The following is a 27,958-nucleotide window of genomic DNA, read 5'->3' on the forward strand; positions in this document are numbered from 1 at the left end:
GGTGTGATCACTCACCCAGAGCCAAACATCTTGGAATGTGAGGTCAAGCGGGCCTTAGGAAGCATCACTACGAACAAAGCTAGTGGAGGTGATGGAATTCCAGTTAAGCATTTTCAAATCCTAAAAGATGATGCTGTGAAAGTGCTGTACTCAATATGCCAGCACATCTGGAAAACTCAGCAGTGGCCACAGGACGGGAAAAGGTCAGTTTTCATTCTAATCCCAAAGAAAGGCAATGCCAAAGAATGTTCAAACTACCACACAATTGCATTCATCTCACACACTAGCAAAGTAATGCTCAAAATTCTCCAAGCAAGGTTTCAACAGTACATGGACCGTGAACGTCCAGATGTTCAAGCTGGATTTAGAAAAGGCAGAGGAACCAAAGATCAAATTGCCAACATCCGTTGGGTCACTGAAAAAGCAAGAGAATACCAGAAAACATCTACTTCTGCTTTATTGATTATGCCAAAGCCTTTGACTGTGCAGATCACAACAAACTGTGGAAAATTCTTAGAGGAATCCCAGACCACCTGACCTGCCTCCTGAGAAATCTGTATGTAGGTCAAGAAGCAACAGTTAGAACTGGACATGGAACAACAGACTGGTTTCAAATTGGGAAAGGATTATGTCAAGACTGTATATTGTCACCCTGCTTATTTAACTTATATGCAGAGTACATCATGTGAGATGCTGGGCTGGATGAAGCACAAGCTGGAATCAATATTGCTGGGAGAAATACCAACAACCTCAGATATGCAGATAATACCACTCTAATGGCAGAAAGCAAAGAGGAACTAAAGAGCCTCTTGATGAAGGTGAAAGAGGAAAGTGAAAAAGCTGCTTTAAAACTCACTATTCATAAAACTAAGATCCTGCCATCCGGCCCTATCATTTCATGGCAAATAACTGGGGAAAATGTGGAAACAGTGAGAGACTATTTGTTTGAGCTCCAAAATCACTGCAGATGGTGACTGCAGCCATACTAAAAGACGCTCCTTTGAAGAAAAGCTATGACAAACCTAGACAGCATATTGAAAAGCAGAGACATTACTTTGCGAACAAAGGTCCGTATAGTCATAGTTATGGTTTTTCCAGTAGTCACGTATGGATGTGAGAGTTGGACTAGAAAGAAAGCTGATACCAAAGAATAGATGCTTTTGAACTGTGGTGTTGAAGACTCTTGAGAGTCCCTTGGACTGCAAGGAGATCTAACCAGTCCATCCTAAAGGAAATCAGACCTGAATATTCATTGGAAGGACTGATCCTGAAGCTGAAATTCCCAATACTCTGGCCACCTGATGTGAAGAACTGACTCATTTGAAAAGACCCTGATGCTGGGAAAGATTGAAGGCAGGAGGAGAAAGGGACGACAGAGGATGAGATGGTTTGATGGCATCACCGACTTGATGAACATGAGTTTAAGCAAGCTCCGGGAGTTGGTGAAGGACAGGGAAGCCTGGTGTGCTGCAGTCCATGGAGTCACAAAGAGTCAGACATGAGTGAGTGACTGAACTGAACTGACTAAAGTGCTAGTCTTTTTTTTTTTTTTTTTAACTTTGGCCACACCGCATCGGGATCTTAGTTCCCCAGTCAGGGTCTGAGCCCTGGCCATAGCAGTGAAAGCACCAATTCTTAACCACTAGACTAGTAGGTAACTCTGACAGTGTTAATTGTAATAGCCCCAGACTGGAAAAAATCCAAATATCCATCAACAGTTGAATGGTTACACAAACTGTAGTATATCCACAAATCAAATACTATGTACCAATAAAAATGAACCATTGTTAAAACAACATGGGTGATCTCAAAATCATGCTGACTGAAAGAAACCAGACAACATAAAAGGGGAAGACATTGTATGATTCCATATAGCATTATCCCTGGAAAAACATGGATTCGAACTGCCTGGGTTCACTTACATGTATTTTTCTCATTAGTAAATGCTCCAGTATTACATGATCTGAGGCTGGTTGAATCTGAGGATGTGGAACTATGGATACAGAGGGCCAACACTAAGTTATACAATGTTCGACTATGCAGAGACTTGGCACCTCTAACCCTCACACTGTTCAAGGGTCAGCTGTATATAATAATCTAGAAAATGCAAACTATAGTGACAAAGCAGAGGATGATGGCGGAGGCAGGGAAGGATGAGTGGAAGAACAGATTTAAAAAGGAACCAAAGAAACTTTTGGGGCTGATGGATATGATTATTATTTTCATTGTGGTGATGGTTGAGTGGATGCATGCTTATGTCAAAATGCATCAAGTTGTACGTTTCAAATATGTGGAGTTTATTGTATATCAATTATAACCTCAATAAAGCTGTTTAAAAAAAGATCTATCATCCATTATAAAACCATACTTTGGGGACAATTATTAACATTATCTCAATTTGGAAAAAGCCGTACTGGAATTCTTATCACCAAATTAGCCGTCCCAGGGACGGCGGAGCCTGGTGGGGACGGCGGAGCCTGGTGGGCTGCTGTCTATGGGGTCGCACAGAGTCGGACACAACTGACGCGACTTAGCAGCAAGCTTTAAATAGAAGACTGAGTTATAGGAAGAAACATGCAGTATGCAAGGAAACTACCTACATGTGAGTAACACCTGCTAACTTTTAAACAATGCATGGGCTGCTGCTTAGCCCCAGTGGAAGTCACAGCAGAGATGACCACCTTGCTGTGCACATACTAGTAACATCAGTAACCCGTGAGTAGCAGCTAAATAACCAACCAAACAAAAAAAGATAAAGCTAGGTTTTTACCTAGATTATGCCTTCTCTTTGGTTTAGCGTAAAAATCAAAACTTGTATTTGGGATAAAGTCTTCCCTCCTTTTTGCTATGTCTTCTGAATAAGGCAAGTATCAGAGAAGCATCTAGGCTAGTTAAGTGTCATGGGTCTCTCAGAGTTGATTCTGCTCTGGAACCTTTCGCTGTCAGGCCCGGCCCAGACCAGCAACTTACTAACGTTTCAGACAGTAAAGAATCTGCCTGCAACGGCGGGAGACCCAGGTTTGATCCCTGGGTCGGGAAGATCCCCTGGAGAAGGGAATGGCTACCCACTCCAGTATTCTTGCCTGGAGAATCCCATGGACAGAGAAGCCTGACGGGCGACAGTCCATGGGGTCACAAAGAGCTGGACATGACTGAGCAACTTTCACAAGCTTTTTCTAGGCTAAACTTATTCTTGTTGTTGCTGTTGGTATTATTATTACCTCAACACGCTTCTTTGCTCCTGCTATTGAGCTAAGGTGGTTGAGTACTTTAGACTGCTGGATTCCTTCGGGTGACAAAGCAGACACAGTTGGGGAGTACGGACTAATGTCCAGGTGTTCGGTGGGCAGTACTCTGAACTAAGAGATGACCAGAGTTATGGCTCAAATTTGCAGTTTAGGGAACAGAGACCAAAGGAGGATCGGTTCCCTCAGATAACCAGATTCCCACATACTGTGATTTGCCTTGGGTGGGTGTCTGAGCAGAGATAGTGGGGCGCGTTTGGGTAAAGGGTTCAGAATTTGGAGTGCGACCGACCTGGATTCGAACAGAGCTCCACTACTCCGTACTGTGAGAATCCCACAAGCATCCTCTCAGACCCTCGGTGTGCCGCCCCTCACGCCCGCGGCCCAGCGCACAGGAAGCCCCGAGGCCGGCATGGGCGCCGCGTCGACGCTCCCTGCCAGCCGGCCGGCTCCCAGCGCTCGCGGGCCCGCGCCCAACGCTCGGTTCGTGGGACGCCCGCGGCCGGATGCCCTGCGTCCGCACGGTCCTCGGCCTCCTGGCGGCCTGTGGCGCCATCGCCTTCCTCGGCTACTGCATCTACTTCGACCGGAACCGGCGTGGCGACCCCGCGTTCAAGCGCCGCCTACGGGAAAGTGAGTGAGACGGCGGCTGAGGCGCCACGGGCCGGGCTGAACGGGCGGCGGTGGGGCTGACCCGGCCCCCGGGGCGAGGCCGGGCCGCGGGGGCCGCCGCCGCCTTGGGGCCCGCGGGGCGCACGCCGGCCTGTGGAGGGCTCACGACCAGCACGTGCCACGTTGTGTTTGCAGAAAGAAGAGCCCAGCAGCGAAAGGCTGAGGGACGGGGCGCCCAGGTGAAGTGCTTTAGCGACGCCGAGGTGGCGTTACAGTGAGTAACTTCCCGCCGGTGCAGGTAGCGGCTCGGCCTCAGGGTCCCTGGCGGCTTCCTGAGCAGCCATTTCCCAGTGCCTCGATGCCTGCCCGCACCCTGCTTCCACTCGGCCAATGTTTAGCTTTTATTGTCCGACATCAGGAGGAAGGAAGGAAGAACCATCTGGGGTCGTGAAAAGGCAGTTATAACGTGGTAGGAAAAGGCACTTCGTTTAGTTTATAAAAAAAGAAGAAAGAAGAGCCTTTGCCCTTCCTGAGCCGCATGCGTGCGCAGTCTCTCCGTCCTGAGCCACACCAGACACTTAGAGACCCAGGTCTGCCCGGCCGAGTACGGTGCTGTACCGCTCACTCCTGTTCTACGGGGCCTTTCTTCTAGCTCAGAAACAGAATGTATCCTTTTCTCCAAAATGGAATTTGATCAGTCGTTTTGGAGGATAATCACAATTATCTTGGTGATTGGTCCGACTTAACCAACTCAATTCATTTCTCAAACATAGGGTTCTTGGGCTCTTCTGTGAAATTTTCACTCAGTTGATGCTCATTTGAGCGCCTCCCATTTGAGTCGATGCCCATGTGAGGCATTGTTCTAAGTGTGGCAGAGGTTAGCAATGGCGGAAGAACATGCGCCATGTTACAGGAGCACAGGGGATACCCTGGTGCTGCTGCATCTGCTGCTAGGTCGCTTCAGTTGTGTCCGACTGTGTGCGACCCCATAGACGGCAGCCCACCAGGCTCCTCTGTCCCTGGGATTCTCCAGGCAAGAATACTGGAGTGGGTTGCCATTTCCTTCTCCAATGCATGCATGCATGTTAAGTCACTTCAGTCGTGTCCGACTCTGTGCGACCCCATGGACAGCAGCCCACCAGGCTCCTCTGTCCACGGGATTCTCCAGGCAGGAATACTGGAGTGGGTTGCCATTTCCTTCTCCCATTCCCTGGTGACTCAGTAGTAAAGAATCCGCCTGCCAATGCAGGAGACCCGGGTTCAGTCCCTGGTTGGGGAAGATCCTCTGGAGAAGGCAATGGCAACCCACTCCAGTATTCTTGCCTGGAGAACCCATGGACAGAGGAGCCTGGCAGGCTACATCTGCAAGAGTCCAATGTGACTTAGCGACTAAACGACAACAACAGGAGCACAGAGGACGCAGAGGATCACTTTCAGGGCAAGGTTATCATGGAGGTGTTCTGCCTACCTAGTGCTACTTTCACCTTAGAGCTTAAGTGAAAGTGAACTCACTCAGTCGTGTCCGACTCTTTGTGACCCTGTGGACTGTAGCCTACCAGGCTCCTCCGTCAATGGGATTCTCCAGGCAAGAATACTGGAGTGGGTTGCCATTTCCTTCAACTTTCTCTTATTTTGCTCCTGAATCTTCAGTTTGAGTCGGGTGGGGTGGGGATATCACATTTTTGTTCCACTCAGCTTCAGCCAGGTTAGCCCCAGGGCTACCTGCTGAGTCATCTGAAGGCTTACTCCCTCACATATTGGGCAGTTATGCTGGCTGGCCACTTAACTGGGACTATTGCACAGAACACCTACACAGGTCCTCTCCATTGGCATGGTCTTCCTCACAGTATGGTGGGTGGGTTGTACTGGGTAAGCAAGTTTGTAATATATTTGTGTGTGTGTGTTGATACACATAATTGACCCTTGAACAGCAAGCAGTTGGGGCAGCAACCCTTCTCTCTGTCAAAAATCTGAATACAACTTTATAGTTGGCCCTGTGTATTGGTGGTTCCAAATCTGAGGATTCAACCAACAGCAGATTGTGTAGCACTGTAGCACTGTTTATTGGGGGGGGGGGGGGAAACCACATATAAGTGGACCTGGGCAGTTAAAACCCATGTTGTTCAAGGGTCAGTTTTATATGTGTCTTTATTTATACATATATTTGAGAGAAAACATGGAGCCTGCCAGGTGGGGCCAGTTCTGCCTCATTGAGACCCACTCAATTTTGAAGAGAGAGGAAATGGACTACAGCTCTTGATAGTGGAGGCTAGGTTTTGGAGGTGCAAGCAAAACTGGGAATATTGCTGTGGCTGTTTTTGGAACATGCAGTTCTTCACGGAAGACTTTGGGGGTGGCAGATCCTTCTATTCAGTAAATGTTTGACAAAGAAAGGAGTCACAGTTGGGGATGGTGGGAGGTGAGGTTGGAGAGCTAATTAAGGGCCCTGCATCTGGGAAGACTTTCGAGACCAAGTTAAGAAATTCAGATTCAATGAGAGGAATTCCTGAAGATTTCTGAGCAGGAGTTGTTTTTAAAAGAAGGGGAGAAAAAAAAACTTTTTAGGTTAGATCAGGCAGGAGTGTGCTAGATGGACTGGAGAAAAGGAAAGTTATTGCAGCAGTTCAGGTAAGAGGTAATCAAAATCCTGAACTGTAGTGGTGTCAGTGGCAACTGGTGATGACAGATGTGAGATAAACTTTCCAGAAAGGAGAGGTAGTTCATGCTCACTGATGAAAGGGTCATGGAGAGCAGGAGACAGAGATTTCTGGGGATTCAAAATGGAGTCTCATAGATTAAAAAGGTACAGTTGACAAAGAAAGCAGGAGAGGGAGTATTCAAGGCTGGGCGTGAGAGAGGAGATGCTTTCCCTGGGGCAGAGCCTGGTTCAATTCCATGTCCCTCTCCTTTAACTGCCCTTATCCATGGTTGAAGTTAGTGTTTGTTGGTATGATTATTTGCTTAATGCTTTCTATTTATTGGAATCAACTCCACCAGGGCAGAGCTTGTCTGTGTTTTTACTCTCCATTGTCTCCCCAGTCCTAAAACAGTGTCCACTAGATTGCAGGTGCCCAACAAATATTTGTTGAATATTGTTGTTTATTACAGTCAGAAACAGCTTGTGCAGAGGCACAGACCATGCAATTGCAATATTTAAAGTGTTGTGGCCAAGTGGTAGTTTGTTGTCTTATTGTGGAAGGCTTTGATGCCAAATTCAAAAGTTTTGATATTTTTCTGTTGTGGTGGATAACCAGTGATGGTGACTTTATTTCAGGAAATGGATGCAGTTATTTCTTTTTGAAGTATGAGGTGGAGGAGGGAAGTCAAAGACAGGAAAATCAGTGGCAGTCCAGGGGGAAATGATGAAGATCAGGTTATTTCAAATGAGGAAGAGGCAGAAGCAGGATTTTTCAAATGTTCTTTTATATAATCCTCATAACAACTCTGTTCTTCTAGTTTTATAGATGAATAAACTAAGGCACAGAGAGATGTCTCTTCCTACTTACAGGATCTCTGTTCCTCCTCACCCCAGCCCTTTTTGTTTCCCACAGCATGGTCTGTGATTCATCTGCATTAGATTTACCTGGGGCATTTTAAAAAATATAGATTATTTGACTCAAGCACCAGCCATTGTGATTTAGGAGGTCAGGGGTAGCCCAGTGGCTATGCGGGCAGTAATTCTCAGACTTCAGAATATAAGAGTCAACTGAGGAGCTCATTAAAAAAATCCAGATTCCTGAGCTCTACTCAGAGAAGTTGATTTGGTAGGTCTGGGTGGAGCCCAAGAAAACTGCAGTTTTAGTAGCTCCTTAGGCCCATCCTTTATGAAACACTGATCTCAGATTCTGCATAATCCCTCATCCCCCTAGAAGCTCCTTCTCTTCTCACTGATAAATGAACTCAGATCTCTAGACCTGGGGCCCCAGATTTTGCCTGCCTGCTAGACTCTGTAGTCTCGATGTTCTGTTGGCACCTCTGCTTTGTGTGTTCAGAAGTAAATTCATCATCTCATCCCTTGCCAGTGTTCCTCCGCCTGTTTCCTAGTGATGTTGCTGATGTTGCTCTCTGTTGTGGCCCCACTCAAATATCAACCTCATCTTCTACAGTCAATCCCCAATTCTTATTTTTCTGTTTTCTGTCTCATACTCTGGGCTTCCCTGGTGGCTCAGCAGTAAAGAATCCGCCTGCTGTGCAGGAGATGGGGGTTCCATCCCTGGGTTGGGAAGATCTCTTGGAGAAGGAAGTAGCAACCCACTCCAGTATCCTTGTCTGGGAAATTCCATGGATAGAGGAGCCCGGCGGGCTACAGTCCATGGGGTCACAAGAGTTGAACACGACTCAGCGACTAAACCGCCCACAACCATCTCATACTCTTTCCCCTTTCTGGTTCCATTGCTCCTTCACTACTTCAGGCTTTTATTACCTTTTACCCAGAATAATACAATAATTTCCTAACTTGTCTTACTACCTCTTATGCTGTCAGAGTAAATTCCTTCTAATCTGCAGCTCTGTGTATGCAGCTCCCTACTCTGCAGATGAAAGATGAACCCACTTAGCTTGGCACCATGGACCTGGCACCATGGATGCCTTCTGTATAGACCGCTTTCTTTTCCTAGGGATTAGATATAATACATGGAAAGCTTTGAGTTCATAGCTGGGCTTCAGTAATTGGTATTTATCATTGTTGCTTCATTCACCCTATTATAATCTAGCTACATAAGATCACTTGATATTTTCCCTGCAATTTTGTGTCAATTGTACTTTTTTTTTTTTAATTAGGCCACTCAGTCAGGATTTCTTCTTTAAAAAATTTATTTAATTTTTTTGGCTGCACTGGGTCCTTGTTACTTTATGTAGGCATTCTCTGGTTGCCAGGAGCAGAGAGCTACTCTTTGTTGCAATGTGAGGGCTTCTGGTTGTGGTGGCTTCTCTCGCTGCAGAGCACAGGCTCTAGGCGTGCAAGCTTCGGTAGTTGTGGCTCATGGGCTTAGTTGCCTCACAGCATGTGGAATCTTCTTGGACCAGGGATTGAACCTGTGTCGCCTGCATTGACAGGCAGATTCTTAACCACTGGACCACCAGCGAAGTCCACTTGTACTTTCTTCATCAGACTTTCACTGAGCTTCTCCACATCTCAAATGCTATCTTTACTGAGGAATTTTCCCTGGTCTCCCAACCAAATGGAATGTGTTAATATTTTGAGCCTCAGAAGACAATGGACTTTGTTGTTGATGTGTTACTGATCTCAGGCATACTTATTTTTTCTCTTGGTTAGACTCTGGGCTCCGTGGGGATGGGCACAGGAGTCTAGATCTACTTCACTCTCCAGCTCTCCCTAGAGTGTCCTGCTCTTGTTCACTAAATATCTCTTGAATGAAACTCGTGATTGTTACTGATCATCAGCATGTCTGCTGATAAAAGCTTAAAGTATGACCTCATCTGCTGGTTCATCCTATTTAAAAAAGAGAATTCTTGGGGAAAACAAACACAAAAACCCTCTGGATATAAAAGACTGAAGCTGAAGTGACTGTGGAGTGGATACTTTGAGCATGGTTTGCCCACTTTAGCTTTAAAGACAGCTCTTAGCTTGGTACCCGTGATGATCCTATCCTGTGAACCTGGTCACTTTCTTGAAACAGGCTGTAGCAAACCATAGCATCCTGAATATCACCAACTGCCCTGTAACCCCCCACCATGCCCTTTGCTAAATCAACAAGCAGTGTTAATACCCTAAGCAAGAAAATAGGTGTGCAACATACAAAGAAAGCTACCTTTGTTAGAGTTGATAACAGTGGATTTCTCCTATGTGTACTTAGCAAGCTGGGTAAAATATGAAGTTGTTATAAGCATCTTAACTAAACTTGAATATGCCATATTTTTCTTTTTTTTTCTTTTAGGAGGGTGGGGTTCAACTTTTTTACAATTATAACCAGAGCTAAATTAAGAAATTACCCTAGTCTACTGACTTTATTTCTCAGAGTTGTTAGATCTAAATGACAATATAACTCATGAAAATATATGGAAAAGTACAAAAGCTGATGTAAAATGGTAATCAGGGTGTCAAAGGATTAGGGTAACTGAATAATACAACTGGCCAGGCTGCAGCCTGCCAGACAGTGAGTGTGCTGGTTTAACAAGGTGCCATCTAGGAAGGCCATCAAATGTGCATGGTGACAAGTCACAGCCACTGTCTGCCATATTTTTTGGCTTTTTTTTTAGTTGCCTGAAATTATAACTCCATTTTAAGAAATTGTCTTAAATATAAAGAGCAACTGCATTTGTCATGCTCTGCATATAGAGACTAGATTCCAGATGTGCTTTTAAAATAAAAGTTAGCCTGCCAGGCTCCTCTGTTCATGGGATTTCCCAGGCAAGAATACTGGAGTGGGTTGCCATTTCCTTCTCCAGGGGATCTTCTGAACCCAGGGGTCGAACCCAAGTCTTCTGCATCAGGCAGGCATTGGCAGGTGGATTCTTCACTGCTGAGCCACGAGAGAAGCCCTTGGTTTTGACTAGTAAACATATAACTTACATTTGTTACTTATTGTTAAATATTCTGTGACTCTTTTAGTTGTGGGATCCAGCAAAAAATGAAAAATTACAAGAATTTTTTCTGCAAGAGGTACGAATGGGAGAACTTTGGTTATCCAGAGGTAAGAATTGAAACATACTTTTGTAAGCAGTTATTTATGATAACTGATGTTTGAGAAATATTTATGGATTGGTATTTTTATGTCAAAAAACTTAACTAGCTAGATGTGTTAACCAGCTTGCTTCAGTTAAAGAGAAACTGTCCCAGCATTTTCAGTTCATTGCTCTCTAGCTCCACTTTGTTAGAGTCTGTATTCAAGTTCATGTTGCAGTCTTGGAAGTGGGCAGAGAGAGAAGCAAAGCCAAATACAAGAACACCTTATTTACTGTCAAATAAAATTCTAAGTAAATGAGTTTTCCAAATGACTAAATGTTGTATGAATCAAAATGTAAAAAAAAAAAATTAACTTCTTTATAAAAATTTTCCTACCTAGGCATATTCTTAATAAAATAATTACTTACTTTGATGATAAAATTATTATGAGTGATCATTCAGTGTAGTGATACCTGTGGGGGTACCTTGCACTTAATGACCATGAATTGTATTTTGAATTATGACTTATCCCCACATACACCAAGATAGATCTGAGAAACTTCACAATGGTGTCAGGTATAAATGATGATAGATAATAATAATATAAATAATAATAATATAAACATTGTATACAGTAATATCTTTATTGTGGCGTTTAACACTAGAAAGAAAAATTGTTTTGAGGCTTATGTAAAGCATAAATGATATTGTTGGATGAATGAGCACCACACCCATTTATGTCTTTTTTTTCACGTGTTGCAAATTCCCACGTATATCACAGTGCCTACAGCTATTTCTGCTTCTCTTTTTTGTCGTTTTTTGGAGACTTTTTTTCACTCTGCATTAAGAGACTAAGTGATTACATGTTTTAACTTAAAGTCCTATCATTAATTTCCACTCTTCACAAATTTTCATTCTATTTTATAGCCAGTCATCCTAAAACTCATCTGTCTTCCCCTAGATACATAATTCATGGTTACACTAAATCTTGTTTCAGCTCTTTAATAATACAGTCTGTTTTTTAAAAGTCTCATTTAGCTAGGACATCAAGATGTTTCATCTGTAATATTTCATCAACCACATAGGTAAAGATAACTCATATCACTAATGACAGACACCAGCCTTTTAAAAATAAACTCAGTATTCCCTCTTGCATACCCAAATTGCAGAACATGAACATTTCCAATTCAAGAGTGCACTTTTAAATGGTAATTTGGGTCAGAAAGTTATTCACACTGCAGCCTGATCACAGTGAATCTAATAGGCAGCTCAACATTTCCCTATGTATAGTATTTATTCTTTTTGAGACTTGTTCATAGTCTTTAGTTTGATATACTTTTGTAGTTTTAATGCTTGGTGCTTTCTTGATAATTTGAATATATGTTTGAGGAACTTTAAAATCCTGCTCTAAACTTATCAATCTATTCAGGAGAGCATCGGATGGGGGTTGAACATCTCAGCAATGCCCTTTTGGTGTGTGGGCAACCACAGGAACTTCTGAAAGTTTTCAAACACACACTTCCTCCCAAGGTATTTGAGATGCTAGTGCACAAAATTCCCCTTATTTGCCAGGTAAGCACATATTTATCTTTGTTAAATGAACACTGTAAATAACCATGTTGGGCTTGATTAGATAAAAATAGCAAAGTATGTGTGAATGACCCCAAGTTTTAAATGAGTAACATCTCTGAATTTTTGTTGGCTTTTCTTAAGATGAAACAAGTTTCTTCTTTCATGTTCTTTGACTGTGATGGATTGTATATTTTGTTGAGTATTATACATGTTTCAACATTTCAACTTTAAAGTTAACATTGTTTATCCCTGTACTTTCAAAGACATCACTGTTACTGACTGCCTGCAGTGTCAACAGAGGCCTATAAGTGGTATTCTTAGATAAATGACCTAATGGCCTATAGAATGAATATAGAAAACTGTAAATTATCGAAGCAGAATAATACTTCTACTTTCCAATATGATAAAACACAGAAATCATTTTGGTAAATTTAAACATATAGGATAGTATTCTCTTAATTACAAGTTTATATTCATAAGGGAACTGATACCTATTAATATATTGGCTTATGAATGAATTTCATTTGATAACAAACTGCTGCGTGTACTTATACATCGATTAGAATTTCCTGCAAATGCCTGGAACTGTTTAGCTCTAAGATGCTACTTTAACTTTGGTTTACTTTTTATTACAATTGATCACATGCAGTAGCTGAGAATATATTGTATACTGTTGGTCTGACTTGGAATCATTCATGGTGGAGCCTCAGCTTTTAAACAAAATGCAAAGCAACAGTCTCCACTAAAGCACAATAATCAGCTCTTGAACACTCCCAAGCTAGTGTCAGATGGAATGTTTCCTGAAGATATATGAAAATGTAGCTAGGATAAGAATGTGTAGTGCCCACCGTGACACAAGAAGGGAGGCAAGAAAAGGATCATGCATTAAAATGATTAGCAAGTAACTATTTTATGTATTTACCAGCAATTTGAGGCAGACATGAATGAACAGGAATACTTGGAGGATGATCGTGATTGAAAAACACTTCAACGTATCCACAGTCCAGTCAGAATGCTATGGAATTATAATAGTATAAACAACTGCTAAGTGATATTTCCATTTATTTTACTTATTGTAATAAAATTTTTTCTATCTCATACATGATTGAATACATATTTTGCTTTAAAATTAACAGTCACAATTGAGGAAACAATGGTTTATTTTTCTAATCAAGTGACCATGCTGCTGAATCTTAAGGCCTCAACAAATGTTGCATCTTATTATTTTCATTGAACAATAAGACCTTCTATTTTGATTATTCCTGTATGTAACAATTTTGTTTCTCCAGTTGTTTCCATTTGCCAGTCATGACAGATGGTTTAACATGGTGGCTACTGCTTTCAGAGCATTCTATCAGGTGAATACTCATTTCCAGTGCAATAGCTATTGGCAATCTTTCATCAAAAGTTCATCCGTTAGGACTTCTCTATCGTGGCTGGCCAAGGAGTCCTGCTTTGGCAGCCAGGGCTTCATTCTGCTGAATATGATATTCCTGAAATCTCATAGATATTCGTTGAGTCATTTTTAAATACTTCTGTAAGCAATGTTCTGAACAGGTAGTCTAGAAATAAAAAGACCCAAGAGGCAACACAAAAATACTAATTAAAAATATTGCACATATTCTAAAGGAATAACCAGTGGGTACTTTTCTTTCTTTGAATATATTTGAGAATTAAATGGTATCAATAAGTCACAAATGATCATAGCTTTCAACTGTTAATACCTTCATATATTTATAAAAATTAGTACATACTGAATGCTTACCAGTTTGTAGGTACTAAAAACAATGGTAAGTTCCTGCCTTCTGGACTAGATTTTCTGTAGGTATGTTTCAGTAGTAAGTGAAATTCCACATTCCCATCTGTTATTCTGATTGTGAAAATGTAGGTCCACTAGCAGGTTTGTTCCTCTTTAATAAGAAAGTCCATTTTCAATGTTGTTACTGTAATTTTGGCCATGTGGTGTGGCTTGTGGGATCTTTGTTCCCTGACCGGGATTGAACCCAGGCTGTCAGCAGTGAAAGCAGAGTCCTAACCACTGGACTGCCAGGGAATTCCCCATTCTTAACATTCTTAATTTTCAACTTTTTACTTTTTAATAAGACTATTTTACTTAGCATCTCTCAAACTTTGTCATTTATTTAACAAACACTTATTGGATTGTTGGTTATATTAATATGTTAAGTTCTTGGCATGAAAATTTATCAGCATCTTCCACCAGAGGAAGTTTTTGTCACTTTTAGCAAATACATAAATGTTTTGAAGATATTATTAAAAGTTAAGATTTGGAACTGGGATTTCAGAGTCCATCTATGCAATATGAGCCACCAGATTCAAGCTCTGCTTTTTCCAAAAGTAACCTGAGTTCTCAGAGTCAAATAGGAGAGCTGTGTCAAGTTTCTCTAGCCTGGGCATCTTGACTAAAAGCTAATTATTAAGAATCTTTGGGGAACACATGTACACCCATGGCTGATTTGTGTCAATGTATGGCAAAAACCACCACAATACTGTAAAGTAATTAGCCTCCAATTAAAAAAAAAAAAAGAATCTTTGCTGTGGAACAACATTCAGCAAGTCCCAGGCATCTTCTCTTTAAAATGTCTGCCATAGTTTGGTGAGGCTGTGATATTAAATTTGGTATCATTCAACTCAATGCCACAGAGTCCTTGGCTGTTTAAGTTCCTTTGAGCAATGGAACATATAAAAGATAGCCTAAATTCACTAACAAAAACACATGAATAGATACTCAACATTGCACATTATTAGAGAAATGCAAATCAAAACTGCAAAGAGATATCACCTCACACTGGTCAGAATGGCCATCATCAAAAAGTCTACAAACAATAAATGCTGGAGAGGGTGTACAGAAAAGGGAACGCTTTTGCACGGTTGGTGGGAATGTATATTGATACAACCACTATGGAAGACTGTATGGAGATTCCTTAAAAAACTAGGAATAAAACCAGCATATGACCCAGCAATCCCACGCCTAGGCACATACCCCGAGGAAACCAAAACTGAAAACGACACATGTATCCCATTGTTCATTGCAGCACTATTTACAATAGCTAGAACATGGAGGCAACCTAGATGTCCATCGACAGATGAATAGATAAAGAAGCTGTGGTGCATATACACAATGGAATATTACTCAACCATAGAAAGGAACACATTTAAGTCAGTTCTGATGAGGTGAATGAACCAAGAACCTATTTGTATCAGAGTGAAGTGAGTCAGAAAGAGAAAGATAAATACAGTATTCTAATGCATGTATATGGTATCTAGAAAAATTCTACTGAAGAATTTATATAAAGGACAGCAATGGAGAAACAGACATAGAGAACAGACTTATGGACATGGGGAGAGGGGAGGAGAGGGTGAGATGTCTGGACAGAGTAACATGGAAACTTACATTTCCATATGTAAAATAGATTGCCAATAGGAATTTACTCTATGGCTCAGGAAACTCAAACAGGGGCTCTGTATCAATCTAAAGGGGTGGGATGGGGCGGGAGATGGGAGGGAGGTTCAACAGGGAGGGGATATATGTATACCTATGGCTGATTCTTGTTGAGGTTTGACAGAAAACAACAAAATTCTGTAAAGCAATTATCCTTCAATTAAAAAAAAAAAGATAGCCTAAATTCATATAATAACTAGGAACAAAGCAAAATGTTTAGGGGCATCCCATTTATATTGTTTATGATGACCTTAGAGAATTTTTAGTGGGCAACAGTTTTCATACCTCTTCAGGTTTTACTTCTCTTGTTGTGAAGTCTTTAACACAGTCCAAAAAGCAGGTTTCTGTAAGTTTATTGTAGGTTCCGAGAAATTCCTTAAACTACAAACAAATCAGAAGGTTCTTTAATAACAGGTTTTTAAAACAAATGTTTTGAATACTGATGTATCTAGGCAAAATATCCTGTAATACTTGAAAGGTTCTTTTACTACCTTCAATGGGTATAATATGATCTACAAAATATAGTCAGATTTTCTAGTTGTATATTTATCCTTTCCTGGATTATCTTTCAAAATGTCTGAAAAATTTGCTTCATATCATTTAACATCCATCTGTGGAAATGAAATATAAATCTTTTGTGAGATCACTGACTGACATGGTTGTATCCACTAATGCCTTTATGTTTTGCAAAATCCTTTTTCCTTAATTATATTACCTTACCTGTTTTATCTGATCAGATTCTGGTATTTGTGCAGCCATATTCTTTTGGTACGTTATAAGTCACCTGATTTAAAAGTAAAAAGTTTTGTCAGTCTGTATACAAATGTTTTTAGGCTAATTGAAGGTAATCAAAACAAGGATAGATTATGAAATAGAACTGAAACAAGTCTACCTGAAATTACTGTTCAAATTTTACAGATTTCTAACTGATTATGTAATTCTATGCCATGCCTCCCAATTTCCCAGGTCATTAATAAGAACCTTATAGTTTAGAATTTTAATTTTTTAATGTTAGCTAGCTATAAGACCCAAAATCCCTATATATCTAAATCTCCAATTTTAAGAGTTTGCTCTGTTACTTTGCAAAGCCATGTGTTAAAGCCCCATTCATAGTAGAGTTTTATGGGAAAGAAATCTCTGATGTCTCTCTGTAAGTACTTAAGTTAACTGTTCCACTGGTTGCTAACACAGCTTAGACCTGTGCTATTAAAGATCCTTTTTACAAACACCATCTACTTAAGACCAACCAGAAACTTCTGAATATATGACACTTGTGATCTAACTTGGGGGCAACAGAGAAGTAAAGATAAGAAAGTCAAAAAGCCTTTCTGAATTACTGGGATTTTCACATATCCTAAATGGAGGACACAGGCTCAGTTAATTCTGACACAGGAATGTATCACATTACTTATTCTATCCTGGCTAGTTCTAAAACAGATGAAATATATAAAAGATTTGTATAAAACAAAGCTGTTTAAAACAGAAACAACAGGTAAAGGAAGAAAAGGCAAATGCTAATTATGTATACTGCAAACTAACAGAATTTGTATGTATTATATTTAGCTTTGAGTTTCCTGGTAACCAATACAAAAAAGATAAAACTGGATATGTATACCATTCTTAGCGAATACCATGAAAAAAAATTCTCATTTTGAATAACAAATGCAATCAATGGTAATTCCATTCCAGCATTCCCAACCGTGTATAAAACTTTCCCTCTTTTGCATTTAGTCTTCCCTCCTCTTTTGTCCCTATCCTGTATGTTCATGAGTATTACTGCCATTTTAAAAAAGTTATCTTTTCCACATGCAAGGGAAAGCACCAGTTCTCTTCTATTTGCTATCCTAGTCTTATTCCAAAAGTCTAACTATACTGTATTTTAGAGAATCTTTGGTTTAGCAGTAACATAATATAAACTATCTTTTCTACAAAAACTCTTTAGTATCTGCTACAAACAATGCAGTAGCGGTTTTAGATTAGCCCAACATTCAGGCAACCCAGTGTTCCATAAACACCTAAAAAATTATCAAGAATGCTCTTTATTCCTATTTTATTTCACAGCTTTATAAATGAGATATATATTTTAAGTACATACACTATCTGAAAAATACCAGGAATTAACTAAAGGTCACAACTTTTCAGGTATTGCTGTGACTATCATTGTTATGTTCCAGGTAAGATACTTCCATTATAGTTACTCTCTGCTCACATAAGTCATGAAATACTGATTCCATACCCACCAACTATGGGACACAATAGAAACCCAAACCTAATGATTACATCATTTTCTAATGTCAACTTCAAACTTTATTTTACAGTTTGAGATCTTAACAGTTACAATTTTGCTAGATAGATGTGGGTAGATGTTGGTAAATAATCACTCAGTAAACATTTATGTACCAAGTACTGTGCTAGTTATGAAACCAGCCATGCTTCTGAGGTAAGGTGCACTTTATGCCTGCTATAAAATATCACTAACCAGTCAAAGAAACAGAGGATTCTGTTAACATATCATACAATGAGGTTTAGGATTTGTGCTTCTGGGAGGATAGGGTAGATGTGCTTTTTGCTATTTGTCTCACTAAGTACAACTAAAACCCCTGGACATTACGTATAAAACAGACTCTAAAAAGTAGAAGAAAGTATACTAGCTAGGGCCATTGGGATTTGAGAAACAACAGAGTCGGGAATTCTCCCCCATTTTTGGGTCTCATTTATCACAAACTTGAGCTGAAGAAGCTGGCAATTAGCAAATGCCAATGGGGAGAGTCAAAAAGTCCTTCCCTACCCCCAGGCAAAAGCTTATCTTCTCCACCAAAGTGTTAGGAACGGGGAAGCCTATAAAAAAGAAAACAATAACTGCTGTACTCCAGGCCAGCATAGAAAAAAACTGTGGTCTTCATCACTACCCAAATCAGCGTATGCCAGGTAGACTTCTACCCTCACCAGGCTGTAACAAGACACTCCAACTCCCACCCCAGAGTAGCATCAGAGAAGGGTTATTAGGGAACAGGGGCTTTAATTCTTTCTGGGCATTAATAAGGACTGCTCCCGCTAAGTGTCAGTGGAAACTGCGTGGGGAGCCTTCCATCTCGGTTGTCAGTGATGAAATACCTCTCTCCCTCCCCTCTGAGGTGGTGTCAAAGGCGCGCCAGCTGAGATCCAGGACCTGCCTGCTGCCGCATGGTAATGAGGCCACATACCCTCCTATGGTGTCAGTGCAGGCTATCTGGGGAGCAGCAGTGAGGCGCTCCAGTCCCTCTCAGCCAGGGAGATACCAGTGAAGGCCTAGTAGAGGGCCACGACTCCCACTCTCACCAGCAGAAATGAGGAACGTTCTCCAGATCCCTGAAACACACACACCCCTCAAGTGACAAAGGGAGAAACCTGCACTTCTACCCTCACCTGGCAGTAATGAGATGCCCTCCTCTCCCCAGTGAAGTGGTGTCAGAAGCAGCCAGCTATAAGAGAAAGTTTAAACAAATGTAGTCTCAAAATACAAGATGCAGAATCTCCAGGTTATAAAGAAAAAACCTCATCCCAAGAACTAAGATCTAAAAAAAAAAAAAAAGTCCAACACTGAGATGAGAGATACTAGAATTATCTGACAAAGATTTTAAAACAGCTATTATAAAAAAAACCTGCTTCAATGAACAATTAAGAATGTTTAAAACAATTGAAGAAAATATAAAACTCAGCAAAAAGTGAAAAATATGAAAGGGAAAAAACTCTAAATAAGCTCAACAGACAGAATAAACAGCAGAACAAGAATAGGGGAATAGAGGAAAGAATCTGTGAAGGAAGACAGAAAACAGAATTATCCAATCTGAATAACCAAAAAATATTGCATAGAATGAAAAAAATGAACATAGTACCAGGGATCTGTATGACTATACCAAAAGATTTAACATTTGTTTTATTAGAGTCCTGGAAGAAGAGAAAGAGGAACAGGGCTGTTAAAGTACTAGAAGAAATAATGGCTGAAAACCTCCCAGATTTGGCAAAAGAAGTTTATAGATTCAAGAACTAAATTGTATTCCAAAAAGCGTGAATACAAAGAAATCCACATCAAGATACATCATGGTCAAACATTTAAAAACTAAAGACAAAAATTTTGAAATCTCCAAGAGAAAAAGAAACATCTTATCTGTAGGGGATAAACTATTAGGATGACAGCAGATTTCTCACCAGTAAACCCAGAAACCTGAATCTGGCAAAAATATCCTTCAGGAATGAAGGTGAAATCAAGACATTTTCAAACAAAGGAAAACTAAGATAATTCATTGCCAGTAGACCTGCCTGAAAAGAATTAAAGTTCTAAGCAGAAATGAAATTATAAAAGGAGACTTGGAACATCAAGGAGCAACACCATAGGAAGAAAGAATAAGTAAGTACAGTACATTTCCCTTCTTGAGTTTCCTAAATTATATTTGACAATTGAAGCAAAAATTATAAAACTCTCTGATGTGGTTCTAAATGAAATTAAAAGACACTTGTTCCTTGTAAGGAAAGCTATGACAAACCTAGACACTGTATTAAAAAGCAGAAACATTCCTTTTCCAACAAAGGTCTGTATAGTCAAACTATGATTTTTCCAGTAGTCATGTACAGGTGTGAGGGCTGGACCATAAAGAAGACTGAGCACTGAAGAACTGATGTTTTTGAACTGTAGTGATGGAGAAGACTCTTGAGAATGCCTTGGACTGCAAGGAGATTGAACTAGTCAATCCTAAGGGAAATTGACCCTGAATATTCATTGGAAGCCGAAGCTAAAGCTCCAATACTTTAGCCACCTGATGTGAAGAGCTGACTTATTTGGACCCTGATGCTGGGAAAGATTGAAGGCAAAAGGAGAAGGGGAGGCAGAGGATGAGATGGTTGGACAGCATCACCAACTCAATGGACATGAATTTGAGGAAACTCCAGGAGATAGTGAAGGACAGGGAACCTGGCACATTGCAGTCACAAAGGATCAGACATGACTTAGCAACTGAAGAACAACAAAATAAATGGGAAAGTAAAGGGAAGTAAGGCTTCCACACTTCACTGAAACTAGTAATATGGTGACACCATTAGACTATGATAAGCTTTGTATATCTCATTTAATACCTAGAGCAACCATTAAAAGAGAATAACATAAGGAGATAACACTCAAAAACATTAGATTAATAAAAATAAATTCCAAAAAGTATTCAAATAATCCACAGTAAGGCAAGAAAAACTAGAACAAACAAAACAAAAAAGCACATTTCAGCCTTAATAAGCGATTAGATTAAATATAACTGGTGTAAATAGTCAAGAGACAGACTGGCTGAGTGGATTAGAGAAATGACCAAGTATATGTTGTCTACAAGAAACTGACTCCTGATACAGAGTGAAAAAAAAGGATGGAAAAAGATTTATCATGCAAAACATTTATCCAAAGGAAATAGCAGATATATTAATACTAGATTAAGTAGACTTCAGAGCAAAGGAATTTACCAGAGACAGAAAAGGACATTAAAGGTCAATCCATCAAGAAGATACAGTACTCCTAGATATGTGTGCCGTAAGCAACAGAGCTGCAAAATATGGAAAGAACTGAAAGGAGAAAAAGGCAAGTATAGTTGCAGATTTAAACCACCCTCTCCCATCAATTGATAAAATAACTCGACAAAATCCACAAGGCTATAAAAAACTTAACACCATTAACCAATGGGATACAATCCACATTTACAGAACATTTCATGTAATACCACAGAATACACATTTTTTTAATCAAGTGCCCATGGAACACATAACAAAATAAACCATATCCTGAGCCATAAAGTAACATCCGTAAATTGAAAAGAACTGAAATCATACATAGTCTGTTCTTAGACCACAATGGAATCAAACTAGAAACCAGTACCAGATAACAGGAAAATTTCCAAACATTGGAAAATAAATAATACACTTCTGAATAATCCATGAATCAAAGAGGAAATCTCAAGAATTTAATTTAAAATATAGCATGCTAAAACTTGTGTGACACAGCTAAATCAGTGCCAAGAGGAAAATTTTATAGTCCTAAATGCATATATTAAAGAGGAAATGTCTCACGTGCCTTCCCTGGTGGTCCAATGGTTAAGAAATTGCCTCCCAGTGCAGGGGATGTGGGTTTTGATCCCTGGTAGGGGAACTAGGATCACATAAGGTACAAAGCAACTAAGCTAGTGTGCTGCAACTACTGAGTCTGCCACTGCACCTAAGACCCAACACAGCCAAGTAAGTAAACAAAGAAAAAAAGGGAACTGTCTCAAATCAACAGTCTATGTTTTTATTTTCTTTTAACCTCAAGAACCTAAAAAAGAGCAAAATAAACCCACTTAACGTATGTAGAAGGACGAAAATAATGAAGAGCAGAAATCAATGAAACTGAAAACAAAGCAACAAACAAAAATCAATGAAACAAAGATGGTTCTTTGAAAAGACTGTAATAGACAAACCTCCAGCAAGACTAACAAAGAAGTCACAAATTATCTTTATCAGGAATAAAACAAGATATGGTAATATAAACCCTGAAGATTCAAAACAACAGAACTATGAACAACTTTATATACATAAATATAACAACTTATTCATGAATTTAGCATTATCCTAATATTAAAACTAGAAAAGATGGTACATACAAGAAAACTACAGAAAAATATCTTCATAAAATAGACATAAAAAATAGAAATAAAAATCCTTAACAATAGCAAATATAATCCAATATGTAAATGTGATCCACCATTTTAATAGATGGAAAAATCAAAGTCATATGAGCTTATAAATTGATCCAGAAAAAACTTTTGATAAAGTCAGTACCCATTCATGATAAAAACTCTGAAAATTAAGAAAAGAGGGGAACTTCTTCAACTTGGTAATGTACACCTACAAAAAATCCTACACCCTACACTACACAGTTAATGGTGAAAAACTGAATACTTTGCTCTAAGATAGTGAGCAAAGCCAGATGTCTGCCCTTACTACTTTTACTCAACATACTGCTTGAAGTTCTACCCAGTGCAGTAACTTGAGAAAAGGAATAAGACATACAGACTGTAAAGGAAGAAAATAAAACCGTCCCTCTTTGCAGATGGCATGATTGTGAACATAGAAAATCCCAAAGTCCCCAAAGAATCTACAAAGAAACTCCTAAAACAAAATAGTTTGGCAAGATCAAAGTATACAAGATAAACATGCAAAAATTGTATTTCTATATACTTTCAATGAACAAATGGACACTGAAAAACAGAATACCATTTATAATCACTCAAAGAAAAAAGATATAAGGGTAAATCTAACAAAGCATCTACAAGACTTGTATGCTGAAAACTATAAAATGTTGATGAAAGAAATCAAAGACTTAAATGGAGGAGAGACATACTGTGTTCACGGACTAGAAGACTCAGCGTAGTAATGATGTCAATTTTCTGAAAATTGATATACGGGCTTAATGCAATTCCTGTCATAGTCCCAGTAACATTTATTATAAATATGAACAAGATTATTTTTAAATTTATATGGAAAGCAAATGGACTTACATTCAAAAAAATAATTAAGTAGGAAGAATCAGTTTGCTTGATTTCAAAACTTAACTACATAGCTATAGTAATTAGTATTGTATGGTATTGGTGGAAAAGCTGACACAAAGATCAATGAAACAGGACAGAGAACCAGAAATAGTCACACAAATAGGCCCAACTGATTTTTGGTAAAGGTGCAAAAGCAGTTAAGTGAAGACAGCTTTTTCAACAAATAGTGCTGGAATAACTGTACATCTATAGGCAAAAAATTTAACCTCAAAGTAAGTCTTTCACTTTATACAAAAGTTACCTCAAAATAGATTTGGGACTTAAATATAGAACATAAGACTATGAAAACTTTTATAAAGATAGGAGGAAATCTTTGGGCTTTAGGGCAAAGAATTCTTAGCCTTCACATGAGAAGCAAATTACATATCTGACCGATAACTAATAACTAGACAACATAAAGAAGCCTACAGACTCTAGTAAAAATGCAAATAATCCAATTAGAAGATGTGCAAAAGACATTTCACCAAAAAGATTATACAGATGATGAATAGGCACATGAACATATGTTCAACATCATTAGCCATTAGGGAAACAAAACCACAATGATTATAGCATTATACACCTATCAGAACGGTTGAATTAATTAATATACAACTATCATATGACCCAACAATTGCATTTCTGGGCATTTTTCAGAAAGAAATGAAAACTTATATTCACACAAAAACCTGCACATGAATGTTTATAGAAATTTTATTCATAAGAGTCAAAAATTGAAAGCAATCCAGATATTCTTCAACAGATTAAACAAACTGATACACCCATACCGTAGAATACTATTCAGCAATATAAAGGAATGAGGTTCTGATACACCAATAGCCTGGATGAAACTCAGAGAATTATGCTAAGTGAAAAAGGCCAATCCCAGAAGGTCATATATTGTATGATTCCATTTATATAACATTCTTGAAATGACAAAATTATAGAAATAGGGAACTTATTAGTGGTTGCCAGGGGTTGAGGAGGGGCTGGAGGAGGAGGGAAGTAGGTGTTACTATAAAAAGGCAACATGTGAGACTTCTGAAATGGAAATGTTCTGCATCTTTACTGTATCAATATCAGTATCCTGGCTGTGATATTGTATTAGAGTTTTGTAAGATGTTACCATTGTGGAGGGCTGGGTAAATGGCACAAGGTATTTTTTTTTCTTACAACTGTATGTGAATCTACAATAATCTCCAAGTTTGAGGTTGCCAAGCTTTCTACTCCCTGTGCAAGAATAAGATACAGTGTGCAGTGTGGTAAATGTTAACAAATGATCAGAACTAGAGTTCTTTTGGCTTCCTACTCCAAAAGCAGCCTGAAAACTGGTCAGATGAACTGGTACGATGACTTCTGTGGATAGGTGTTAAATGAAACCTTTGTTTTGTGAGAACTTAAATTTACAAGTTTGCAAATTATAATGCCCAAATCAGTTTTTATTACTATCCCAGTATTTCTTCAGTTTAAAATTCACATATGTGACTTTCTCAGGCAGAGGTCAGAGAGGCAGAAAGTATGAAATCTTTAAATGTTGTGTCAGTTTCAAAACTTGGTAACACTGTGCTAACTCCCATCACTTCCCCTTTCATATATAATTCATACTGACAAATGATGATTGTTATTGGGAAGTCTTTGAAGAGATACAGATGAGGAGCACCTCAAATATTATTTATTCTTGGTACTGTCTTCTAATACACAGTCCTTAATAGTATATCTCCTCCTTACAATGAAATAAAGTTTATCTTACTTCAACAGTAATAAAATCTATTTCTTGAGAATTTGGAAAGTAAAAAAAATGTTTCTAGTACTCAAAGACCACTGTGTTAACATTATAATCTCCTTTTCTCTAGAATCATTCAACTATATATTTTCCAATATCAAGATTATGGTATACCTAAGTGAAGGAAATTGTTCCTAGAAAATATTTGAGATGATTGAATGAATAAATGATTTTCAAATTTACTTGCTAGTTTGGGTCTGACCTAAGTCTTCCAGCATTCTATTTTGTAGTTATTTAATCATTAGTTATGCTGATTGATCAAGTCCAACAGCCACACAAACCACCTGATAGTAAGAAGACGTAGAAGCAATATAGCTGCCCTTTTATTTGGTCCTAATTACCCTTTACAACAAGCAAATGTTTGTTATTGTAGGGGCAAATATCCAACCAAGGCGATACCTCTGGTTATATGCTTTAAACCTGGAGAGGGAGGGAAGGGGTCTTAAGAATGATTACAGCAATGCTAAGAAATTTTTGTGTCAAAATATATCATAAAACCAGGGAATGTAAGAGTAAAAAGAGATGTTAGTCATCAAGCTCAAACCTTTCTTGATGCATGAGTTTCCTTTCTGTTCTGGAAAAGGAGTTGTTCAATCTTTGCTTGAATGTCTCCAGTAAGGCCTGATTTCTTACCTGAAAAAGGAAAGGATTACAGTATGACTGCTGAGGCCCCTTTAAGCTCTAAGTGTTTGATGAAACTTGAATTTCTGCTGGCTAAATCATATTTTTTGAAAAGTCTCTTCCTTTTCAATAAGTGAAATTAGTTTTCTCAGTCTGAGGTTATAGTTCTTTAGCATATGTGTTATTATGTATTAAAAAATACTTAATATCCTATTTTTCCAGGTAATATGTATGTTTAGGTGAACCCACAAGGACCAACAATTCTCTGAAATTTCTGAGTATTTAAAAAAAGAGAATAACTAGGGTGTGATAGGGAGATAGTCTCTATTTAGTCTTCAGAATTATATGCAGATTTGTACCATGTCTGCAGTAAAATTTCTAATTTTGTTCAAACTTGGTTTACAATAAGTAATTCTTATGTCCTTAGCCACTGTCACTATAATTGATCTTGGGTTCAGCATGACTGGTACTGGTAATTGGAAATCTTGTGCTTCAAGCAGGATTCATGAGTGGATAATAAAACTACAGGGTGATAGGTTGTTGGCAAACAGGATGTATCCATTGCAGTATCAAAGCATTTCACAGGTTACACAAAAAGAAAACTTTCCCTTAACACTGGGAGATCTGTCAGTCACCACCTTAACCAGTGTGGTACTACCTATGTGGTATTCTTGCCAGAAATGTTTGATGTGACTCTGATAATGAGGGAATAATTAGGAACATCCACAATGTGGGACAATGTATAAGATGACTGATCTTTTCTAAAAATTAAAGTTATAAAGGAAAAGGAGTAGAAAGGGTTGTTCTAGAATACAAGACTAAAGAGTTGTGAATTTTGGATCATGAATCGAAAAAATAATTTGTGCGGATAATCAGAGAAATTTGAATATGTTATCTTCTTAGGTGTGATAATCATATTGTGGCTATGTAAAAGTATGTTCTTAAGGCAATACATACTGAAGAAATTGGGTTAAAGGTCATGATGTCTGCAACTTTTAAGTGGTTCAGAAAAAAAAAAATGTCTGAAAGAGAAAGCAAATAAGTAAAATGTTAACAACAAAAAGAAATGAAAGAAACCAGTCTTGTGAGCCATGTTTTCTGTTCCAGGGCTGTCTGTTCTTTATTTGATAGCTCAAATGTCTAAACCAATCTGCACTAACTTGCTATACTGATATAAAATAGGACTCTATGACATGTCCCTTTACTTTATATTATTTGCAGCAGGTTTAGGAAGTTGTGCCTGATTAACTGGCAACCCTAACTCATATTATTAATCAGAGCAAAAAATTCTTTTGAAAGATTACTGCATCAGCTTTCGGGTTTAGAGGATGGCTTCAAGGCCTAAAGGAGGAGCTCATGAGCACTGGACTAGATAGAGGCAAGATTACTTGGGTTTTAACCCCAGTTCTGATATTAAGGGGTTGTAAAATCTAAGTCAAGTCATTTTAAGGAGTTTCTATGCCCATGAGTACACCTTAGAGAGTAGAGGGCAAAGGTCACTTTTTCTTTCACAATTAAGTTTCACCTAGAAAATAAGGGTGATAAATCATCTCCAAAGTCTCTTACAGCTCTGACATTGTCAGTATATCTTTTAATTCACGTAAATTATAAAACAAATTGTGAACAGGTACTACCTAAAAGCCTGATGATAAAGGAAATATACCTGAAATAAATTACAGAAACTCATCAAGATTTAAAAAGTTCTCTAAAGCTGAGCCCTTACTTGTCTTTTAATTCTAGGATTTCTTCTATCAAAATAGACAGCTGAGATGTAAAAATAAAATTTTTCATTTAACTTTTACATCAGATTACATTTTTAAATCTTTTAGTAATGCGTAAAGGGAAACGTTTAAGTAATCCATCCTCGAAAATTAGCAGATCAGATAAGGTGTGTTGGCCCTGGTATTCTCTCTAGAGAGACTTTTTCAGTTAAAGGAGGGTCTCATGCTTGTCAGCTCAAGGTCAAGGCGTGGGTGCCTTTCAGTCTAACTCGCTATCCCAAAACAAGACCCCGATTCCCCAGATCTGAAGATGGGTTAGAGCCTCGAATTCCGACCCAGGTCCAGTGACACGGTTCCGAGGGAAGTCCCAAACCCGCTCTCGGTACGCGCTGCCCGGTTCCGCAGCCCCCCACGGCCCCAAGTACAAGAGGCGGCCTCCTTCAGAGACCCTGCCACCTTTCCCCGAGCGTTGCCGGCCGCCTCCCGCCTGGGAACCCGGGATTCTGTGGACAGAGAAAAGAGACCATACTTAAGGACAGACTCTCGCATCCGACACCATAAAAGGCTGGAGGGCTGCGTTGCCAATCGACTCTGGTGGGGGGCGGAGGGTCTAGGTCAGGACGGGCGCCTCAGCCGCTGGATGAAAGGGAACACGTGGGAATGGCGATGTCAAATGGCTCTTATACCCTTCGGCGCCGATTCGTTATAACGCCAGAAACTCTAGAGGAAAGAGTAGGTATCA

The 27,958-nt window shown here is 39.2% G+C and overlaps 3 protein-coding genes across 14 annotated transcripts in view; 2 read left to right on the plus strand and 1 right to left on the minus strand.

The window, feature by feature from the left end:
- Positions 1 to 1,543: 1,543 nt before the first annotated feature.
- On the plus strand, positions 1,544 to 13,152 carry TOMM20L (translocase of outer mitochondrial membrane 20 like). Of its 2 annotated transcripts, XM_081509662.1 has the most exons (5): positions 1,545 to 3,878; positions 4,053 to 4,096; positions 10,429 to 10,510; positions 11,912 to 12,054; positions 12,980 to 13,152. In XM_081509662.1, exons 1-5 carry the CDS (start codon positions 3,752 to 3,754, stop codon positions 13,031 to 13,033), a joined length of 450 nt encoding a protein of 149 aa, XP_081365788.1. In that variant the 5' UTR covers positions 1,545 to 3,751; the 3' UTR covers positions 13,034 to 13,152. The 2 variants fall into 2 exon arrangements, 1 of the variants encoding a protein (XP_081365788.1); XR_014059367.1 differs by lacking the exon at positions 4,053 to 4,096 and having other exon boundaries at positions 1,544 to 3,878.
- Positions 11,108 to 27,881, minus strand: TIMM9 (translocase of inner mitochondrial membrane 9). Of its 4 annotated transcripts, none has more exons than XM_081509666.1 (6): positions 27,746 to 27,881; positions 25,419 to 25,507; positions 18,920 to 18,975; positions 16,235 to 16,298; positions 15,800 to 15,895; positions 11,108 to 13,616 (listed from the first exon to the last, which is right to left on the minus strand). In XM_081509666.1, the coding sequence occupies exons 4-6, from the start codon at positions 16,271 to 16,273 to the stop codon at positions 13,482 to 13,484; spliced, it is 270 nt and encodes an 89-aa protein (XP_081365792.1). In that variant the 5' UTR covers positions 16,274 to 16,298; positions 18,920 to 18,975; positions 25,419 to 25,507; positions 27,746 to 27,881; the 3' UTR covers positions 11,108 to 13,481. The 4 variants fall into 4 exon arrangements, with proteins under 4 accessions (XP_081365792.1, XP_081365793.1, XP_081365789.1 ...); XM_081509667.1 differs by having other exon boundaries at positions 26,453 to 27,881; XM_081509663.1 differs by lacking the exon at positions 18,920 to 18,975.
- KIAA0586 (KIAA0586 ortholog) overlaps positions 27,433 to 27,958 on the plus strand; it is a 196,956-nt gene continuing 196,430 nt past the window's right edge. For 3 of the 8 annotated variants that reach the window (XR_014059363.1, XM_081509625.1, XM_081509641.1), the window contains exon 1: positions 27,446 to 27,948. The gene's annotated coding sequence lies outside the window, so the exon portion shown is untranslated. Of the gene's footprint in view, positions 27,949 to 27,958 lie in introns of all 8 variants that reach the window. The other 5 variants (XM_081509634.1, XM_081509624.1, XM_081509617.1 and 2 more) reach the window with 4 other exon arrangements.

This window comes from Giraffa tippelskirchi, chromosome 7 (genome assembly GCF_054371585.1).
Source record: "Giraffa tippelskirchi isolate mGirTip1 chromosome 7, T2T-mGirTip1v1.2.pri, whole genome shotgun sequence".
Taxonomy (NCBI): domain Eukaryota; kingdom Metazoa; phylum Chordata; class Mammalia; order Artiodactyla; family Giraffidae; genus Giraffa; species Giraffa tippelskirchi.

Bases quoted from the DNA above. Each gene is read 5' to 3' on its own strand.
- TOMM20L (XM_081509662.1), top strand. From the start codon at position 3,752: ATGCCCTGCGTCCGCACGGTCCTCGGCCTCCTGGCGGCCTGTGGCGCC. The intron at 4,097-10,428 runs GTGAAGTGCTTT...TGACTCTTTTAG, and splicing joins CTGAGGGACGGGGCGCCCAG to TTGTGGGATCCAGCAAAAAA. The intron at 12,055-12,979 runs GTAAGCACATAT...TGTATTTACCAG, and splicing joins AAATTCCCCTTATTTGCCAG to CAATTTGAGGCAGACATGAA.
- TIMM9 (XM_081509663.1), bottom strand. From the start codon at position 16,273: ATGGCTGCACAAATACCAGAATCTGATCAGATAAAACAG. The intron at 15,896-16,234 runs GTAAGGTAATAT...ATTTGTTTGTAG, and splicing joins AATCTGATCAGATAAAACAG to TTTAAGGAATTTCTCGGAAC. The intron at 13,617-15,799 runs GTATGAAAACTG...TTTTATTTCTAG, and splicing joins GAGAAGTAAAACCTGAAGAG to ACTACCTGTTCAGAACATTG.